Source organism: Jaculus jaculus, chromosome 2 (genome assembly GCF_020740685.1).
Source record: "Jaculus jaculus isolate mJacJac1 chromosome 2, mJacJac1.mat.Y.cur, whole genome shotgun sequence".
In the NCBI taxonomy this organism is placed as follows: domain Eukaryota; kingdom Metazoa; phylum Chordata; class Mammalia; order Rodentia; family Dipodidae; genus Jaculus; species Jaculus jaculus.
In genome coordinates this window covers 88,601,218-88,619,467 of record NC_059103.1, presented here as the reverse complement: position 1 = coordinate 88,619,467, position 18,250 = coordinate 88,601,218, and the positions used below count along the sequence as shown (strand labels likewise).

Here is an 18,250-nt window from a genome sequence, read left to right as displayed (position 1 = left end):
GACTTAATCTGTGCTAACAAATATCCAGTCAGTTTATTTTTTCAGGTGATGAAAAATTCTGATTGTTTTGAGAAGAGAAATTTAAGACCACTCTTCTAGCCTATGGTTCCCTCATTTACTAAACTATACATAATACTGCATTTTCACCAGTTGGTTTCTTAGATGAATTTCAGTGTTTTTAGTTTAGTTAACACAGGCTTTTAAATTTATTTACAAACTAAGTTGGATTTATTAGTTTTTGTGTATTTTACCCTGATGCTTATCTAAGAGTACTCCAGAGATAATAGGAGTTCTCAATTCTTCTCTTCAGAAATTCTGATTAATTGAGCTTGGTCGGGGGTAACGAATGTTCAGTATCTCTGGCTGTGTAAGGCTCCCCATTGTGCAGCTAGGTTTGAACTATAGCCATATGTTTCAAGGTTGGCATATCTACCTCTTGTTAGCCTATTAGAAAATTAGCTTTTTTAAAATTACAAACTGTTCAGGTTGGTATTGTTAACAGCTTGATCATGATCTTTTTTGGGGGAGGGGTGAATACACTGTATTTTATTTTATTTTATTTATTTATTTTTAATTAATTAGTTTTTTACTCAGTGAATAGTCAAGTTGGTACTATTGTTAGCCTCCTCCATGTCCTACCCCCTCCCCCTGGCCCCTCCTTGTTGAGGTATATGAGTCATGCATTGTGGATTTAGCCCACAGTTATGGGTAGTAGGAAGTGTCTCTGGATATCATGACCCAACATGTGGCTCTGTCATTCTTTCCGCCCCCTCTTCTGCAAATTTCCCTGAACCCTGTTGGGTTCATTTTGGGTCTGCCTCAGTGATGAGGTGTTGGGAACCTCTGTATCTCTGGATGTCTGATTTGGTAGGAGTTGGTTGTTCTCTGTGTGATCTCCTTAACTCTTGTGCTGGGACCAGGTTCACAAAGAAAATAGCATTCTTGCTTGTTTTGCCAATTACTCTTAGTTTCAGCTGGGGCCCATTTGAGGTATGATGGGGTGGCTCTCTCCTTAGGATCTGCGTCTATCTGAAAAAGAGAAGCAGATTCTCTAACGGAGAGTAAAGTTAGCACAAGATAAATGGGATAACCCTTACTTATTTTATAGAGAATTTAATAGGTGTAGGTCCTTTTGTAGCCCATGATTGGTGGTAGCTTGATAATGGAGAGCTAGCTCATGTTTGGATATGGTTCTGACTTGTTTCCCAGCTCCAGCTATGGGACCCGTACCACTGAGGGTATCAGTTAGCCAAATCAAGAGCAGTTGGTTTCCCACCATGGCTGCTGACCATGATCTTGACCATAATGTTTTACGGCTGTTACAGGTTTGGCTTAACACTAAATGTTGGCATATGCAGAGTGCACTCACTTTAAGTACACCTACTGCCCCCCCCCCATGTCTCGAGATATATTATTGCAGAAATAAGTAATATGAAGCCACTCATCCATGATCTACCAAACCAAAATTTATGTTAATGGTATTCTTATGAAATTTGTATTCAAATAAATGTTTTCTAAAACTAAAGTTAAAACTCAATTTTAATTCCATTTATTTTGTATTTTTTTCACTTAGTATACTATTAAGTTTTAAAGACTTTTGTGAACCAAATCATATCTCATCAAACTCATTTCCTTCACTTCCTTCCTCACTATCCCTATCCCCTTTTCCCCCCTTGATGGAAGTCCAGGTCCTTACACCTTCTAAGGGGGATCTAAGCAAGTGCTCCGTTACTAAATTCTTTGGCCCTCACTCTACCAGTTCTCTCTCTCTCTTGTTTTGTTTTGTTTTGTTTTTCGAGGTACGTTCTCACTGTAGCCCAGGCTGACCTGGAATTCACTGTATTCTCTCTCTCGTTAGCCTTGAACTCACTGCTGTCCTACTACATCTGCCTCCTCCTGAGTGCTGGGACTACAGGTGCACATCACCATGCCTGGCCTCACTCTACCAGTTCTTAAACTCAGTTATCATTAAATTATCCAATAGTAAGGGATGTTCACAATCTTTTACTTTGATAGCCTCACTAGACAGGTGAAGAAAACAAGGTTCAGAGAAATTAAAGACTTGACCTATATTACAAAGGCTACTGATGGCATTAGCCATGGATGTACATGTGTTTTCATTGTTTCCTTTCATTATAGGTCATTTACAATATTATTCCCATCACTTAAACTATGTGAAACATGAGTTAGCTGAAAAGATAGTGTTGAGTTCCCAAATACGATGCATACTCCCAAACCAAAAGTTTGGGTATTCCTTGGCAACTATTTCTAGTCATATTTCTAAATTGATTTTGATTAGATATGTTTTACTAGCAGTTATATTTTATTCACACACCAATAGCTCAGGTTGATGTAAAATTTGTGTAACTGGCTAAGTGCTAATGGAGAAGTTTAACACTGAACTGAATGAAAGGAATAGGACTTCCATGTGTCATCACTATACTTATAAAGTACTAAAAGCTTTACTCATGTGCTCTTGAGAGAGTGTAGGTAAATTTTAAAAGAAAAAAAATGTTGTGTTTCAGAATTGTTTGACTGATTATTCAGTGTTCTTTGGCATCACAGCTGTACATTATGGTTTTCTGAATGCCCAGAACAGCTGAGCTTTATGGCAGGTCTTGATGGTGTCCATCTCAGCTCCTTCACTGGGTCACCTGCATTTCTCTTATTACAGTTAAGTGTGAGTAAAAGATTCTTATCAAGTCACTCTGGTGGAGAATCACACAGAAATCTCCAGCTGCTTATTAAAAATGCAGATTCTTGGGCTTGTTTCCAAGTCAGGGCTATGTGTAGCAGAGACCTTGGTTTCTACAGTTTTAGTAAACACCTGAGGTGTATTTTTTGGACCTAAAATTTGAGGATCATTTCATGTAGATAATTACATTTGTGGTTTATTTTATGACTTAAAATTATATTTTATTTTTATTTTTGAGACAGGGTCTTACTCTCTAGCCCAGGTTGGCCTGAAACTCAGGCTGTCATTTAACTTATGCTAATCCTGCTGTCTCAACCTCTTCAGTGCTGGGATTACAGACTACCAGGTATGGCTTTCATGTTTAAATAATTAAATGTATCCCCTTCATCAAGAATGAATTGGGTATGAGGTACTGACTACAGAGTGTGTTTTTATCCATATTATCCTATTTTCCTATGGAAAATAGCCTAGTTTTAATCATTTTTTTTTTTGGTTTTTCGAGGAAGGGTCTCAATCTAGCCAAGGCTGACCTGGAATTCACTATGGAGTCTCAGGGTGGCCTCAAACTCACGGCAATCCTCCTACCTGTGCCTCCCCAGTGCTGGGATTAAAGGTGTGCGCCACCACACCCGGCTTATAGTTTTAATCTTTATTGCCACTTGACTGTAGAGAAAGTATATGGGGGGAGGAGCCAGCTATCACTGATAGGGGAGTAGGGTTGAGTTTCTCATTACAGGCTTGCCACCTGTACTGTAGATGTTAGGAAGGAGATAACTACTATAGTTGTGGTGAGGAGTGGTAAATGTGGCTAGCTTTGGGCGCTACAAAAGCAGCAGCAACAATGACATGCTGTTTCCATCAAGAATAGGATTTGATGCCTCTTAAGGATGTTCATCAGTGTCTCAGGTTCAGAATAGCACTTACTGAGGGATATCACTAATGGTCTCTGCTTTCCAGTATTTCATGTATGTTAACAATATCTGCCTGCCTAGTACTAGAGATATATATTAATCTTCTTTTCTACAGTGGAGCGTATTAGTATAAGAACTAAGGTAATAATGAGTATTTTCATGATGTTTTTAAATGATTTGTTATTAGAAAAAAAGATTTTATATACATATATATATATATATATATAATCTTATATATATATATATATATATACATATTTGGTTTTTGTAATATTTATTCGACAAAGGGAAAGCGGCAGACAGAGAAAGAGAATGAGTGCACCAGGGGCTCTAGCCACTGGCAATGAATCCCAGATGCATGTGCCACTTTGTGTGTCTGGCTCTGCGAGGGTATAGGAAAATTGAACCCCAGTCCTCAGGTTTTGCAAGCAAGCACTTTAACCACTGAGCCATCTCTCCAGCTTGGTTTATTTAGTTTCTAAAATAAAGGCTCCATATGTCATGGAGGTTGGTCTTGAACTAAGTACCTTAAGCTGACCTTAAACTCATGATTCTATTGTCTCTGTCTGCCCAGTGCTGGGATTATAGGCAGTTGCCACCACATCTAGCTACGAATTTTTTTTATTACTCTTTTTTAAGTTATTTTTATTTATTTGTTCACAAGCAGACAGATGAGAGACAGTGAGATAGACAGAATGGGCACACCAGGGCTTCCAGATGCTGAAAATGAACTCCAGATGTGAGTGCCACTGTGCAAAAGATAATATTTTTAAAAAGTAATCATTTTGGAAATTTGTACCAGAAGCTTTTGACAGGGTGCCTTGGATTAATTGTATATTGTAAATTTGTGAAATGGAACCAGCTTTCTCCTTTTCATATAAAATTTTCCAGTTCTATTTCTTTAGTTAAACTGTATATTTTTATAAACACATCGTCTTTCATTTTTGTGAACTAATCAAAGCCAGCATTCTAGTAAAGTGGTAGATTTAAAAAGTCCAGAGTTACTGTTACCTGTATTTATTGCCTGCTGATAGCCAATCTGATTTCTCTAAGTGTATGATTTTTCATCCAGATTATAGCTTCATTTAGTTCAGGGTGCCAGACTCCCCCCACTTTTTGAGGTGGGATTTAACCAGGAGCATGTGACCTTAATTTTCCAAAGTATCTCTTTTCTCCCTATTATAAATTGAGAAGTTTCCATTCTATATTGTGATTTTAGAGGCTGTCTTGCTTTCAGTAGTTTTCTTATAACTAGCCACTCATAATTTACTTTTAGAACATCAGCTATTGCTCTGATATGAAAGACAATGTGTGTGGGCTTTTGACAACTGTATAGCAATAAAGCTGAGTTTTACTACAGCTTGCCCACATGTTGTGTGTGAGAGTCTGTGTCAGTCGGTAGGTTTTTGTATGTGTCTGCGTCAGTCTCTGATGTGTGTATGTCTGTAACTTTCTGCTTCTCTTCACTTAGTAAGGTAAAGTGGCTTGATTTACAAACTGTTAGATCATATAGTCTCAGTTTTATCTGTAATTGGGAACAACTGTCCTTTGTTTGGCCTCTAAGTCTCGAATCTGCAGTGCAGGAAAGGCACACACAAGGTCAAGGCTATAAGGTAACAAACTTGCCCATTTTAGCACTGAAAGCTCCACACCCTGGGAAACTCCCTCAATCTGGGAAGACCAGGATGATTGGTCACCCTGGTGTTGACAACATAGACAGTACAGTGACTAAGGATAGGTAGTTGTTTCATGCATAGTAATTTGGGCATAAGCAAAGAAGAACTTGCTTTTAGGTTGCAAGTGTGTTGTGGTTACACCTTTCCTGGTTAATGCTTCTGTCTGCATGGCCCAGGATGTTAATCATTACTACATTCCCATTCCCACAGGCAAGCAGGTAAAAGTGATAGCTGTAAGGACCAAAGTTAGAAATTGCACACAGCATTCCTTTTCTTATAACCAGTTTGTAGGACAAAAGCCTACATGCGTTTCAGCAGCCCCAACAAGCCCCCCACCTTTCCTTATATGCCAGTGATTAAAAGCAGGGAATTGATCATTGTGGCCACACTGGAAAGAGGAAGAAACATAAGGATCCAGTGACCTGAATTTGAGGTTTAAATACAGAGAAAAGCTGTGCATAATTAAGCAGTCCTAGTCCAAATGTGGTTCTGCTCATCATGTTTCAGGTCTGGTGCACCATGATGGTTCAAAAAGTGTGGGTTTTGGGAGGTCATTATTTCTGCTTCAGAGTAGTCTGTCTATCACAGATGATTATTGCCTTATTTCGGTTAGTAGGAGGTCTGTCTCACAAGACTCTGCTCTTGGGCTCCAAAGTGATTCCCTCAGTACAATGAGTTTTCTCTGTACCTCAGCCAAAGTAAAGGAGACAGACAAGATGAAGGTCAAGATGTTAGCTTTCCTTCCGCTTTACTGACCTTGTTGGCCCATGTGAAGAATCAAGGTGATGGTTTTACAGTAAAAGCAGCTGCAAAGAGCTTCACTTACATCTCATGTACTAGAACTTACTGATGTGACTGAAATCAGCTGTAAGGGAGGCTGAGAAATGTTCTCCACCTTTGGGTCATGAGCCAAGCTGAAGCAGAGGATTCCATTGCTTGTAAAGCAGAGGCTAAAGTGCACCATCATCCTCTCATGTCTCTCAGCGTAGCATCCTCACATTCGTTTCTTTCATGTTCTTACTGTTGTTTCCTCTGTTATTTACAATGCTGTTGTGAATTGTGAGACTTTGCTAATGAGGAAAATACTGCCCAAGACTCATGAAAAAGTTCTAGTTGTCAACAGCAATGGGGAGCTTGGATCAGAGACTTCACTTCGTGCTGCCCCCCTTTAGTAGCCTGACTTCTACTTAGGTGAAACTGGAATTGACTTTGCCACAGAAAAGAATTTCAGGACAACCTGTAAGACCTGGAGTTAGAGTTTGTTAGGAAGAGATTTTAGAGCCCAGAGAGGCACTCAGGGGAAGGATAAGGCATACCAGAGCATGGGTGGGTGTGCGCTTTTCAAGGGACAGTCAGATCTAAGTGTCTTTACAGTAGCTGTATATGTAACTTCTGTGGCTTTTGAAGGTCAGTCCTCCAGGATTGTAAAGTAACTTAAATGTAGTTCCGGAGGTCATTTGGGTAGGATTACAGCTGATAAGATAAAAACCTTTGTTTACATGGGTGTCCTAAGGGAACTGACATGTTTTTACTATAAACAAAGTTTTTAGGTTAGCTTGTGAGTTTTAGAAAGGATTAAGATCATCCATACTCATATAGTCATAAGCATGGTTCAGTACTATTTTAATATTCTTGTATGAAATGTCTTTCCATAAGAACATATGTAGGTAACCTTCACAGCAAATCCTAATTGTACTAGAATTCCTAACTCTTGTTTGCTAGTGGCTTCAACTAGATTCTGGGGTATAGGTCAATCTTCTCTTCCCATGCTCCTGATGTCCCATGTCCATTTATTTTGCCTTGCTGTGAATCTACACTAGATTTGCTACGTTTTTCTTCCACCTGCCTTGGCCTACTACCCCAGAAATGTTCTTCTCTTAGCCCTCAGATAGAAGCTTTTAAATTAGAATTTTGTTCCATAGTAAGTCAGCAGATGTAATTAGGAGGCTCATTCATTTCAAATAAAGGAAAGAATGGTCTTCTTAGTGGACACATGCATGTGATCCATTCATGTATCTGTGGTCAAAAATTACAATTGACATCCATTCAGTATGAAACTCCTAGGATTTTTTGCAGTGATAATAAAAGTTAGCAGTTTTAGCCTGGACTAGAGTGAAATCCTTCCTCGGAAAAAAAAAAAAGTTAGCAGTTTTACCTGGGTGTGGTGGTGCATGCCTTCAATCCCAGCACTAGGGATGCAGAGGTAGGAGGATTGCCATGAGTTCAAGGCCAGCCTGAGACTACATAGTGAATTCCAAGTCAGGCAGGGCTAAAGTAAGACCATACCTTGAAACCTGTCCCCTCCCCAAAAGATACTAGTTTTACTAATAGCTTAACCTTTATGGAGCTTAAATTTTGCTAGGAGAAAATAGATTTTTAAAAAATTCATATTTATTCAAAAACACTGGTAATAATGCCCAGTTTGCATATATTTTATTGGTGTTTTGTTCTGAGACAGTCTTGTTATATAAGCATGAGCTGGCCACAGTCTCATGGTGATCCTACTGTGTGGTCCTCCCTAGTGCTGGGATTACAGGTGAGAGTGACCCTGCCCAGCTGTTTTGTCGGTCATATGGCAAGTTTTGTTTTGCTTGTTTGGATAGTGTTTTCAAGGTCTACTCTGAAGAAGATGAAGGTTCTCTAACAGTTTTGGAATGACTCCAGGGTTGACCTTTGTTGGCAGTTAGGATTAGTTTATTTATTTGCTTATGTTCTTGCTGTCCATGCAGTACTATGAAATGCCCAAGAAACGTAAATGCAACAGGGCATTTCAGCCAGCCAGATTAATCTGCTCTGGACAAACTCATCCACTTTGATTTTCTTTATTATTTTTTTCAATCTCGTTCAATATTTTAAATATAACAGGTTATAAACTTTTTATCCCCTCAACTCCTGTTACCCTGGGGGCCTTCAGTGGGGTTATGGCAATCACTGTGGGGTCATCTGCAAACCTGCATGGATAAACTATTGTCACTTAAAATCCATTGGGATTCACTCTTGATGGTGTATATTGAGGGTCCTAAAAATGGATAATGAGGGCTGGAGAGATGGCTTAGCAGTTAAGGCACTTGCCAGCAAAGCCAAAGGACCCAGGTTTGATTCCCTAGTACCCATGTAAAGCCAGATGGTTAAAGTGGCACATATGTCTGGAATAAATTTCCAGTGGCTGGAAGCCCTGGTATGCCCATTTTCTCTCTTTCTCTCAAATAAATAAATAAAACATTTTTTAAAAATGTATGATGAAATTCATCCACCATCATGTGTCTGTGGTGAATGTCTGTTCATGTCTTTGATCATTTTATTTTATTAGTTACTTATGTTTGTTTGAATCTGTGTATATTCTTGTGTGTGGATGAACACATGCATTTGTGTGCATATGTGTGAGGAGGTCAGAGGATTCTTGTTTTCATTGATTACTTAGTTGATAAGAGATTTATGTTTTGGTTGATTATTTAGCTGATAATACATTTAAAGCTCCACACAACCCTCCCCTAGTATCATTATGTAGTAACTCAAGAGAGAGTATAAGCTGCTGGACAGGCTCTGGAAGGTTTGGAGGAAACAAGAATGGATCTCTCTCTCATAAATGTCTTTGGACCCAACCTCTAGTTTCCTGTTGAAGGGAAAAGAGTAGAAGTATCAGGCCTTTGATGAGGCCCATGAAGGAAAACAACAACAACAACAACAACAACAAAAACTACTACTTCCTGCTCAAATGAATGGACTCTGAGTTCCTTTCTGGCCCTGAGTCAAGACCTGACATTTCCAAAATGTCCAAAGCCCAAGATTACAAAACCATATTATTGTTCCCTCCCTTGAGTTAATCCATTTGGACCTGTCGATCACCTGACCAAGAAACAACCATTAGGAAAATTGATACCCCTGGAAATATGTTCAGGATTGGGAGGAAAATTATTCTCTTAGCAAAATAATATACCCCCAGAAGCCCTTCGCTTACAACACTTACTTTCTGATTTTACTTCTAAGTCTGCCTGCTTTACTGAGTGCTAATTTGAAACATGGCTTTTTCCCTCCCCTCCCCTCCCCTCCCCTCCTCTCCTCTTCTTCATTTTGGTTTTCTGAGGCAGAGTCTCACTCTAGCTCATGCTGACCTAGAAGTCACTATGTGGTCTCAGGTGGCCTTGAACTCATGTTGATCCTTCCACCTCTGTCTCCTGAGTGCGGGGATTAAAGGTGGCGAGCGCCACCATGCCCAGCTGGTTTTTCCTTTTCTATTTCTTCTTTGGATGCTAGCCTGTGCATGTTGGATACCAGGCATCCTTACTGTCTCTCTGAAGGACTGCCAAAGCCCCAGGGCTCCAGTGCATATTCTTGTGGACCTCCCTTCCTGACCTGGTTGCTTTCTGGACCCATAGGTCAAAAGGTGTGATTTTCTTTCTACTGTCCATCTATTTCCTAGCAGCTGCTGAGATTTATATCCTGCCTGCTTTGTTGTTTCCTTGCCTTCTAAAAATGAAATGCCCTTGAAATTCTTTCTGAGGGTGTTTACAAACTATCTTTTAGGGGTGGAGGGTGGAGTTTCACGGTAGCCTAGGGTGACCTGGAATTCGCTCCATAGCACAGGCTGGCAACAAACTCAAAACAATTCTGCCTCATCTTCCACAGTGGTGAGATCATTGGCTTGAGCCATCACACCTGTTTTTTTTGTCATATATATATGTATGTATGTATGTATGTCTATATATATATTTTTTCATTCAAGAGACTAAGAAGCACAAAAAGGAACCTATTCCCTGATAATGTAAGCATTGTGGGTTTTTTGTTGTTTGTTTTATATTATAAAACATATTTTGGTATTTTATTTTTAGGTGGTATCTAGAACCAATAGTTCTAATGCATAATAGTTCTAATGGGAGAATCTTAGTCAGCGTTTGTTGATAATTGTGCTAAATATTCTTGGTTTTTTTTTTTTTGTTTGTTTGTTTGTTTTTCGAGGTAGGGTCTCACTTTAGCTCAGGCTGACCTGGAATTCTCTGTGTAGTCTCAGGATGGCCTCGAACTCACGGTGATCCTCCTACCTCTGCCTCCCAAGTGCTGGTATTAAAGGTGTGCGCCACCACACCTGGCTGTGCTAAATATTCTATTATTCAACACAATGGTGTTTAAAATGTTCCTGCTAAAGTGCTATTGAAATGTTTTATAACTCATTTTGTATTCAAATGCAAGAACACATTTGTGTTAATGATGCTTCTTTATCAGTGATCAGTATTTTTTTCTTGTAAACCTAGTAGTCATTATTTTTAGAAGGCATTTTTACCATGCCCATACCTGTAATCCCAGCACTTGGAGGCAGAGATTGGAGAATAAGGAACTCAGGGTCATTCTCAGCTGATACTGAATTAAAGGCTGGCCTGAGCTGCAGGAGATCGTATAAAGTATTTTGTCATGTGAATATTGATATTTATTAATAATCAGTATACAAAATTCTATAGTTTCTTAAACCTTATTCTTGGGTGGTTGTCATTAGCTCATATAATTAAACTTAATAACATTTGTTTCTGTTCCTCAGTCACATTATGCACATCTCAGCTACTCAGAAGGTTCTGGTGAGTGACACAGATAGGGAGCCGTTGTCCACATTTTCATCATTGCAGACACTTCTTTCACACAGTGCATAAGCAGGTGTTCATTAAAACAAAAACATGTGATTTATTCTTGTTTTGCAGTAATTACTGGAATTAAATACTAAAAGAAGAAAGTGATGAGAAATACAGGGAAACAGTTTATTTCCCTATTAATTTATTGCTATATTAGTACTTGTCATAAATCCACGGCTTTAACTGTGCTGAACAATGTGTCCACTGTCTGCCCAGCTAGATCCAAAGCCAAGTGGAAGAGCAGCTGTCTGCAATTGGCCATCATTAAGCACATCTTGGATATGCACGTGGGCATAGCAGCAGCAGTTTCTGCTGAATGCCTTCGTTTTTTAAATCTCATCCCTCTTCTTAATGTGACATGTAAAATTGTTAATTTTTTCTTCCTCAGAATTGGGAACGGTAACATCAGAGGGACATATCAGTGAGATAGTTTAGTAGATTACAAACATGGAAAGGTTTTGTTTTACATAGATCTCATAAATGTAAACTTTTCTATAGAAACAATACCTTTTTGTGAATTATTTTTAAAGCTACAGTAATTTAAGCATCACTTATGTTTATATTAACAGTTTTATTTTTCCTATGAATTGGAGAGAAAAGAAACATTTGGAGAGATATAATGTATTTTATAGTTTAGTCTTAGTATTGAAACACTCCATCATTTTCTTGCTGTTGACTTTTTAAAGGTAGTTTTTAGTATTTGAATGTTGAGAAGGTATAGTTGTTAAAATATTGGCCAGAGGCACCCTCGTAAAAGCCATGTACAGTGGTGTGTAAGTGTAATTGTAGAGCTGGGGAGATGGAGACAAGAAGATCTTTGGGGCTTGCTAGCTAGCTAGTCTCATGAAATCAGTGAGCTTCCAAGTTCAGTAAGAGACTCTGTCTCCAAAATTAAGATAGAGAGTGATTGAGGAAGTCACCCCATGTCAGCTTCTGTCCTCCATACATACATGTATATATGTGCACACACAGTGAAAGCAAAACAAACAAAAAAGTCTTATGTTTAGATGGTAGAAGTTTACTTAAATAGTGTTGCTTACTTTGAACAAAAAAAAATGATACTCATTTTGTAATATGTATATAAATCTATTTTGAGTTGTTTCTTGAAATGAAATTGTCCAGTTTCCATACATAATCATTTAGACCTTTTCTCTGTTTGGTTCTAATTGAGAGTATAAGTATTAATTCAGTTGTGTATATTAGGGCATGCTCACATAGGACTCCTACAGATAGTGCTCTATTTATTAAAAACATCAGAAGAAGACTTCATACATAATCTGTCAACATGAAATGTAGGAGAGACATTAGCCTTCAGGTGTACAGCTGTCATCTGACATGAGACTACAGATAAAGGTGGATCATCACAAGTGTGGTCTGGAACCTAGACATCATCAACCCCTTCTGTACTGCGCTCTTGAAAATTTTTATTAAAGTTACCCTCTTGGATAATACCCTGAAATATATATATTTAGTAAAGGTAAATTATACACTCAAGCTCATTTTACATGTGTGTGTGTGTGCATGTGTGTGTGTGTGAGTTGGGAGGGGGAATCTACAGAATTACTGAACCCCTACTTAAAATAATTCTATACAGTGTACTCTCGAATGCTTTGGTCATGATTTTGAATGTTAATGCTAAAATAAAATGATGTAAGACATGAATGCTGATACATCTGAACATTAAAAATCCCAGATCTTCCTGAAATTAACATTAATGTAAACAAGAGGTTTCATACTCTGTCATAGATATTTTTCTAAGAAGTATTTATCACTTCTCATTCAACCTTAGAGAAGTTTTAGTTCACATTGCAAAGATCTTATGTCAAATTCACTTCCAATTCTGTACTTAAATGATTTCTTTTAAATGAGGGCTTCATTTGACCAACCATGATGAAAATTTTCATTAAAAGAATTGGATCATGACATTTTAACATATAAAAGCTTTGTGATTGCTTTGAATATTCTGTTTTAAGTTGTTCTCTGGTTGTCATTACAGCTATGAAGTTTTACACTCCATATTTCATGCTCCTGTGGAGTGCTGTTGGGATAGCAAGGGCTGCCAAAATCATCATCGTGCCTCCAATTATGTTTGAAAGCCATATGTACATTTTCAAGACGTTAGCCTCAGCCTTGCACGAGAGAGGCCACCACACAGTGTTCCTCCTTTCAGAAGGCAGAGACATCGCCCCATCTAATCATTATGACCTCCAGCGCTACCCAGGGATCTTCAATAGTACCACCTCAGATGCTTTCCTGCAGTCCAAAATGCGAAATATTTTCTCGGGGAGATTGACAGCAATTGAACTCTTTGACATACTGGATCACTATACTAAGAACTGTGATATGATAGTTGGCAACCGAGCCCTAATCCAGGGTCTGAGAAGAGAAAAGTTTGACCTTCTGCTGGTGGACCCAAATGACATGTGTGGATTTGTGATAGCTCATCTCTTGGGAGTTAAATATGCTGTATTTTCAACTGGCCTTTGGTATCCTGCTGAAGTGGGAGCTCCAGCTCCATTAGCTTATGTTCCAGAGTTTAACTCCCTTCTCACAGACCATATGGATTTGCTGCAAAGAATGAAAAACACTGGCGTTTACCTCATTTCCAGAATAGGGGTTAGCTTTATGGTCCTTCCAAAATATGAAAGGATTATGCAGAAGTACAACCTGCTGCCTGAGAAGTCGATGTACGATTTGGTGCATGGCTCCAGCCTGTGGATGCTGTGCACAGACGTAGCACTGGAGTTTCCAAGACCCACTCTGCCTAATGTTGTTTATGTAGGAGGAATCTTAACCAAGCCGGCCAGCCCACTACCAGAAGTAAGGTTTGCTGAACTCCTTGGTGATTTTCTTTGAAAAATGGTCAATTTTAATTTCTGAAAGAAAGATGTTTATTAAGTATCTCATCACTAAGATGACTCTGGAGAGCAGATAGAGCACAGAACTGAGTAGCTTCCACTATTTTATGTCCCCCACTCCTCTGGAGTACATCTAGTCTGAATGAGCATGTCTGTAGCAGCAAGAGATACTGCATGGTCAATAGACTGGCTGCAGAGATTTTCACTAAGTAACAACTAGTGTGTGAGGTGAATAGAGTTAGATGGTTAGTGTTAATGTGCATAATTGATGTACTTTGATTAAACACAGGGTCCTTTCTTCCTAAATAGTGCAACCACTGGTCTCTGTTTTATAAACATAATAAATATTAACAGACAGAATGAAGGTTCTTCTTTGGGAAGTTGTAATTTTACTAAATTTGAATAAGTTAATAAGCAAAAGTAACAACTGGTCTAAGAGTGGCCTGGAGCAGTTTCCTTTCAAGGACAAGATTGATTGTATTTCAAGAGTATCTTCCTATTTAAACCTTAGTTCTTGTTGCCTGTCAAACCACCAACATCCCCTGTGTTTCCTGTCCCATCTTGCTTTGTTTTTAAAAGTTAATCTGAAACAAGCAGTGAGAATGCAGTGAGCATGCATCTGTTGAAATGGGTTTTCCAACTTCAGGGTAATTAGACATTTGGTGCCATTTACCAGGAAAGTAAGGGCTTCTTCCAGCACTTTCTTTATTGAAACTATTTACCCTTACCTCTGAAAATAACTCACACAACTAGTTGGTTAGCACTGTGGGAACTGCATACCAACAAGTTATCAGGTGCTTGATGAAGTGTAGACACAGATTTTCTCCTGTAGGTATTAGATGATTTTTTTCTATGTGGGAATAAGGTGATTGGAATGTATCATCTGTAGATTTTCTGGTAGAATCATTAGCGTTATATCTCATGTGACATGGAAACAGAGAAATTTTCCCATATCCTGCAGAGTGATATCATTTCTAATCCACGTAGTCACCAGAAGCCACAAGGGCACAGTTACAGTGTCTGAAAATTAGTATGTAAATTAACACCAGCCTATGGCAGCCATTTATGAATTTATTTAACTACAGTGTGAACCCTTTAATGTTCTCCACCAGCATTACTTTATGATATATTACTCTTCTTCCTAAAGGTAGCTAAAGTTGGATTTTAGAAACAGCTTCTAAAAGATTTGGTGAGTATGTCACCTTGAAGGGTCATCTGTCATGCTGTACAGATAAATATTATTCTCCCCAAGTCTTAATCTTTCTCAAGTGAGAGCAGTTTCCTGGGCTAGCTCCTTTTGGCTTTGGTCTGGTTGTTTCTCTTTCATCACTTGATGGAAGAAGGATTTTCTGTCGCCTTTTTCAAATTGTTGTAATTTCTGTTCGTATTTCTTGAGTTAAAGCAAATTGAACAATGTGCTGTAATCATAGTGGACATTTTATTTTATGCTGTATTTCTCTCTCTCTCTCTCTCTCTCTCTCTGTATATGTGCTTTACACCTTTTATTAAGATATATAATATGTGAATTTTTTTATAATCTAAGTTTATCATTCCCTCCATGGATCCCTCTATCCATTCATATCTAACTAGTTGGGATCTTGTTTCTTTCTCAGAACTTTTTGATGGTTTTGGAGCTTCATGTAAGTTACAATGTTCTTTGACTTGGCTGGTAATTTCTTCTTTGGTACTGCCTTGACTTACTTTGTGGACTTCTTTTTTCATTTTTAGTCATTCTTCAACAGGGGTGTATGTGTGTGTGTGTGTGTGTTTGTGTGTGTGTGTGTGTGTGTGTGTGTGTGGATTAGTTGGATCCCCATACAAATGACCATACATATGTGTTATAATGTAATGTGAGGACATAAATATATCTTTTACTAGTTTTGGAAGTTTTGGACCTTAAATGTAAAGGGCTATTTTCAGTATGCAAGGGAGTATTTTGAAGAACTTGGATCATACTCTTTTAGGTACTCCTTACTCTGTTGCTCTGGTTGAGTTATCTAAGGTAATAAATTATGCCTTAGACTTCTAAAAGCTTAGGAATTTCTGTAATGCCCATATTGTATATAGGAACTGGTCATGACATTAAAAGAAGCAGGACCTCTAAGTTGCTACTGAAAATAGTAGTAATACCATAAATGTTAATTGTCTTTGTATCTCACTTTGGGAATGGATTAAGTTTTCCAAATATCTGGAAATGACTTGACAGTGGGATTTGCATTTTACAACTGAGGGTGAAGAGGTAGAAAAATTTCTAAAAGAAAGCGTTTAGAAACGTTCACAATGCCCGAGCCTAAAGAAATTCTAAGGTGTATCTGGACAAGCTAGTTCATTTAATTGTTCTACCCTCAAAATATAGATAACAGAGAACATTTGTCAGTAAACATAAAGAGTTCAATGTGAATTGCTTTGCTATTGCTTAGCTTGTTGGGATGCCTGTTCCTCTTGTCCTTCAGGCTGATCGTTTACACACTGATGGATTTGTACAAGATTATGCACAGACAGTGGCTTCTCTGATCTTTTTTATTTGATGTTAGAGATTGTGAGTACTTAGTATGACAGTCAGATGGAACCATTTGGGCTCTCACTTATGCTTGAAATATTTAACAATAGGAAATAAGAATCATCTTGTGATTTAAAAGTGGTATTTGTTAGTATGGAATAAGGAAATTGTTCCTTGATAATCAAGTCATTTGAAGATGCAAGTTAGAAATAGCCCTGGAGGAACTACCTTCCATAGTACCATCACACCCGGTTGCCTACATAGGATGCTAAAAGTTGTGGATTAAGGGAAGAAAGAGGTGTCAGTCAGGCAGGCCACATCCTCATCTTGGTTTACCTACTTTGGTACTTCAGGTCAGAAGAAAGCATGCCAGCTTTTTAAAAAGACATTTTCTATTGAACAAGGAAGAAAACTTTAAACAGATTCAATTTAACTAGGTCCTTTAAAAATTAGATATGAATTAAATAATGGCATCTGTATGGAGTGCTTATAGCATTTAGCAGTGTTACTGAAAGCTAGTAACAGTAGTAATATCACAGAAGTAAATATGGTAGAGAACATATCAGCTATTCAAAATCGAAATGTTTCCTGTGACTGCAGTGTTCTGATAATTCCTCACTGGCTGAAGTGCTGTGGCACAGCCAGGCAGTTGCTCCTTAGAAGAGCACTTCTTCGTACAGCACTGCACTCTGCTAGCGCCTCACAGGTTGTACCTTCACGGCTTGTTTCCAACATGGCATGTGTCCTAGCATCAGTGTACCACCTCAGAGGTTGGCTATCCTAATAATTCACTTTTGTACCCTGAATGCCTGCAGAATGGTAAGCACTCAATAGATGTTTAATATTAAATGAACTACATCAAATAGAAATAGTTGCCAAAAGATTAGGTGATCCAGCTAGTAGCACAATGTTGTTAAATATTACAACCACTCTGTTTATTCTGAATTTATGTTCACATACCATCCTAGACTTCAGCAACCAAAATTCCACATCAAGTTATTTTAATGAACTAGAATAGCTACACTAAAGTTTTGAAGCGGACAAAAGGACATAGCCTGGCATTGTCAATTTGGTGAACTAAATTGTTTCTGTATGTTTCAAATACTAACACAAACAGGGATAGAAGTGAAAGTTGCTGTCTGGAAAGATAATTTTAGTTGTACATCAGTCGTTAAATGCCTTTTGGCAAGGCTTTATTGGTGGGTAGGGAATACTAAGGTCATCTTTGTCCATTAGTTTGGAGATATTTGTTCACTTAAGGAAATATAGTCATGGGGAGAGCTTCAGATAAGAGATAAGATAGAACATACAATGAAGGAGAGGGTCATGGCATACCATTACTGCCCATCCTTTGCCAGAACTGCCTCATGGGAAGCACTTTGAGGAAATGGAATAAATGACAGATTTCATAGATAAACCTTAGTAGGACCTTTGTAAGATCTGCTTATGAGAAGGGGAATGAAATCAGATGTCCCAAAAATGTAGCTTTCCATATTCAGTATTCCATATTCATTAATGCCCACAGCATGATTGCTTACTATTATGCATGATGATTGGAAGCAGATCCTATTACTCATGAACGATCTAGGCTGTGATGTTTGCTAAAAGACTTGATTTAGGTTGCAACAGATGTAGAAAATTAAGGCCACTTTAATTATATGCTATATTTCCATCTGATGATATATCATTATGTTTAAAACTGGAGATAGATCATAGGTATAATGACATATTGATTAAAGTGTCAGGCTTTTATATCATTTAATATATTTTTATATTCTTAATAGCTAGGTTTTTTTATTGTGGGTATAAGTTTTATAGAATGCCTTCATCTCTGAATAATATTAAGATTTTGGTATTAATGAACAGAAAACCTAGGTCTATAATGTTTTAAAGAGACCATAATGTTAATTGTGATGATTTACTGTATGTTTACATATCTACCACAGCATAAGAGCTAGGGAGAAAATGGTATATTACTATAGGAATTTATTA

General features: G+C 38.0%; 1 protein-coding gene across 6 annotated transcripts in view; it reads left to right on the top strand.

Annotated features, from left to right (window-relative positions):
* Positions 1 to 18,250, top strand: part of Ugt8 (UDP glycosyltransferase 8) — an 84,656-nt gene that overhangs the window by 23,062 nt on the left and 43,344 nt on the right. For all 6 annotated transcript variants that reach the window (XM_045143771.1, XM_045143773.1, XM_045143772.1 and 3 more), the window contains exon 2: positions 12,897 to 13,720. In XM_045143771.1, coding sequence (XP_044999706.1) covers positions 12,899 to 13,720 — 822 coding nt within the window. In that variant the 5' untranslated portion in view covers positions 12,897 to 12,898. The remainder of the gene's footprint in view (positions 1 to 12,896; positions 13,721 to 18,250) is intronic.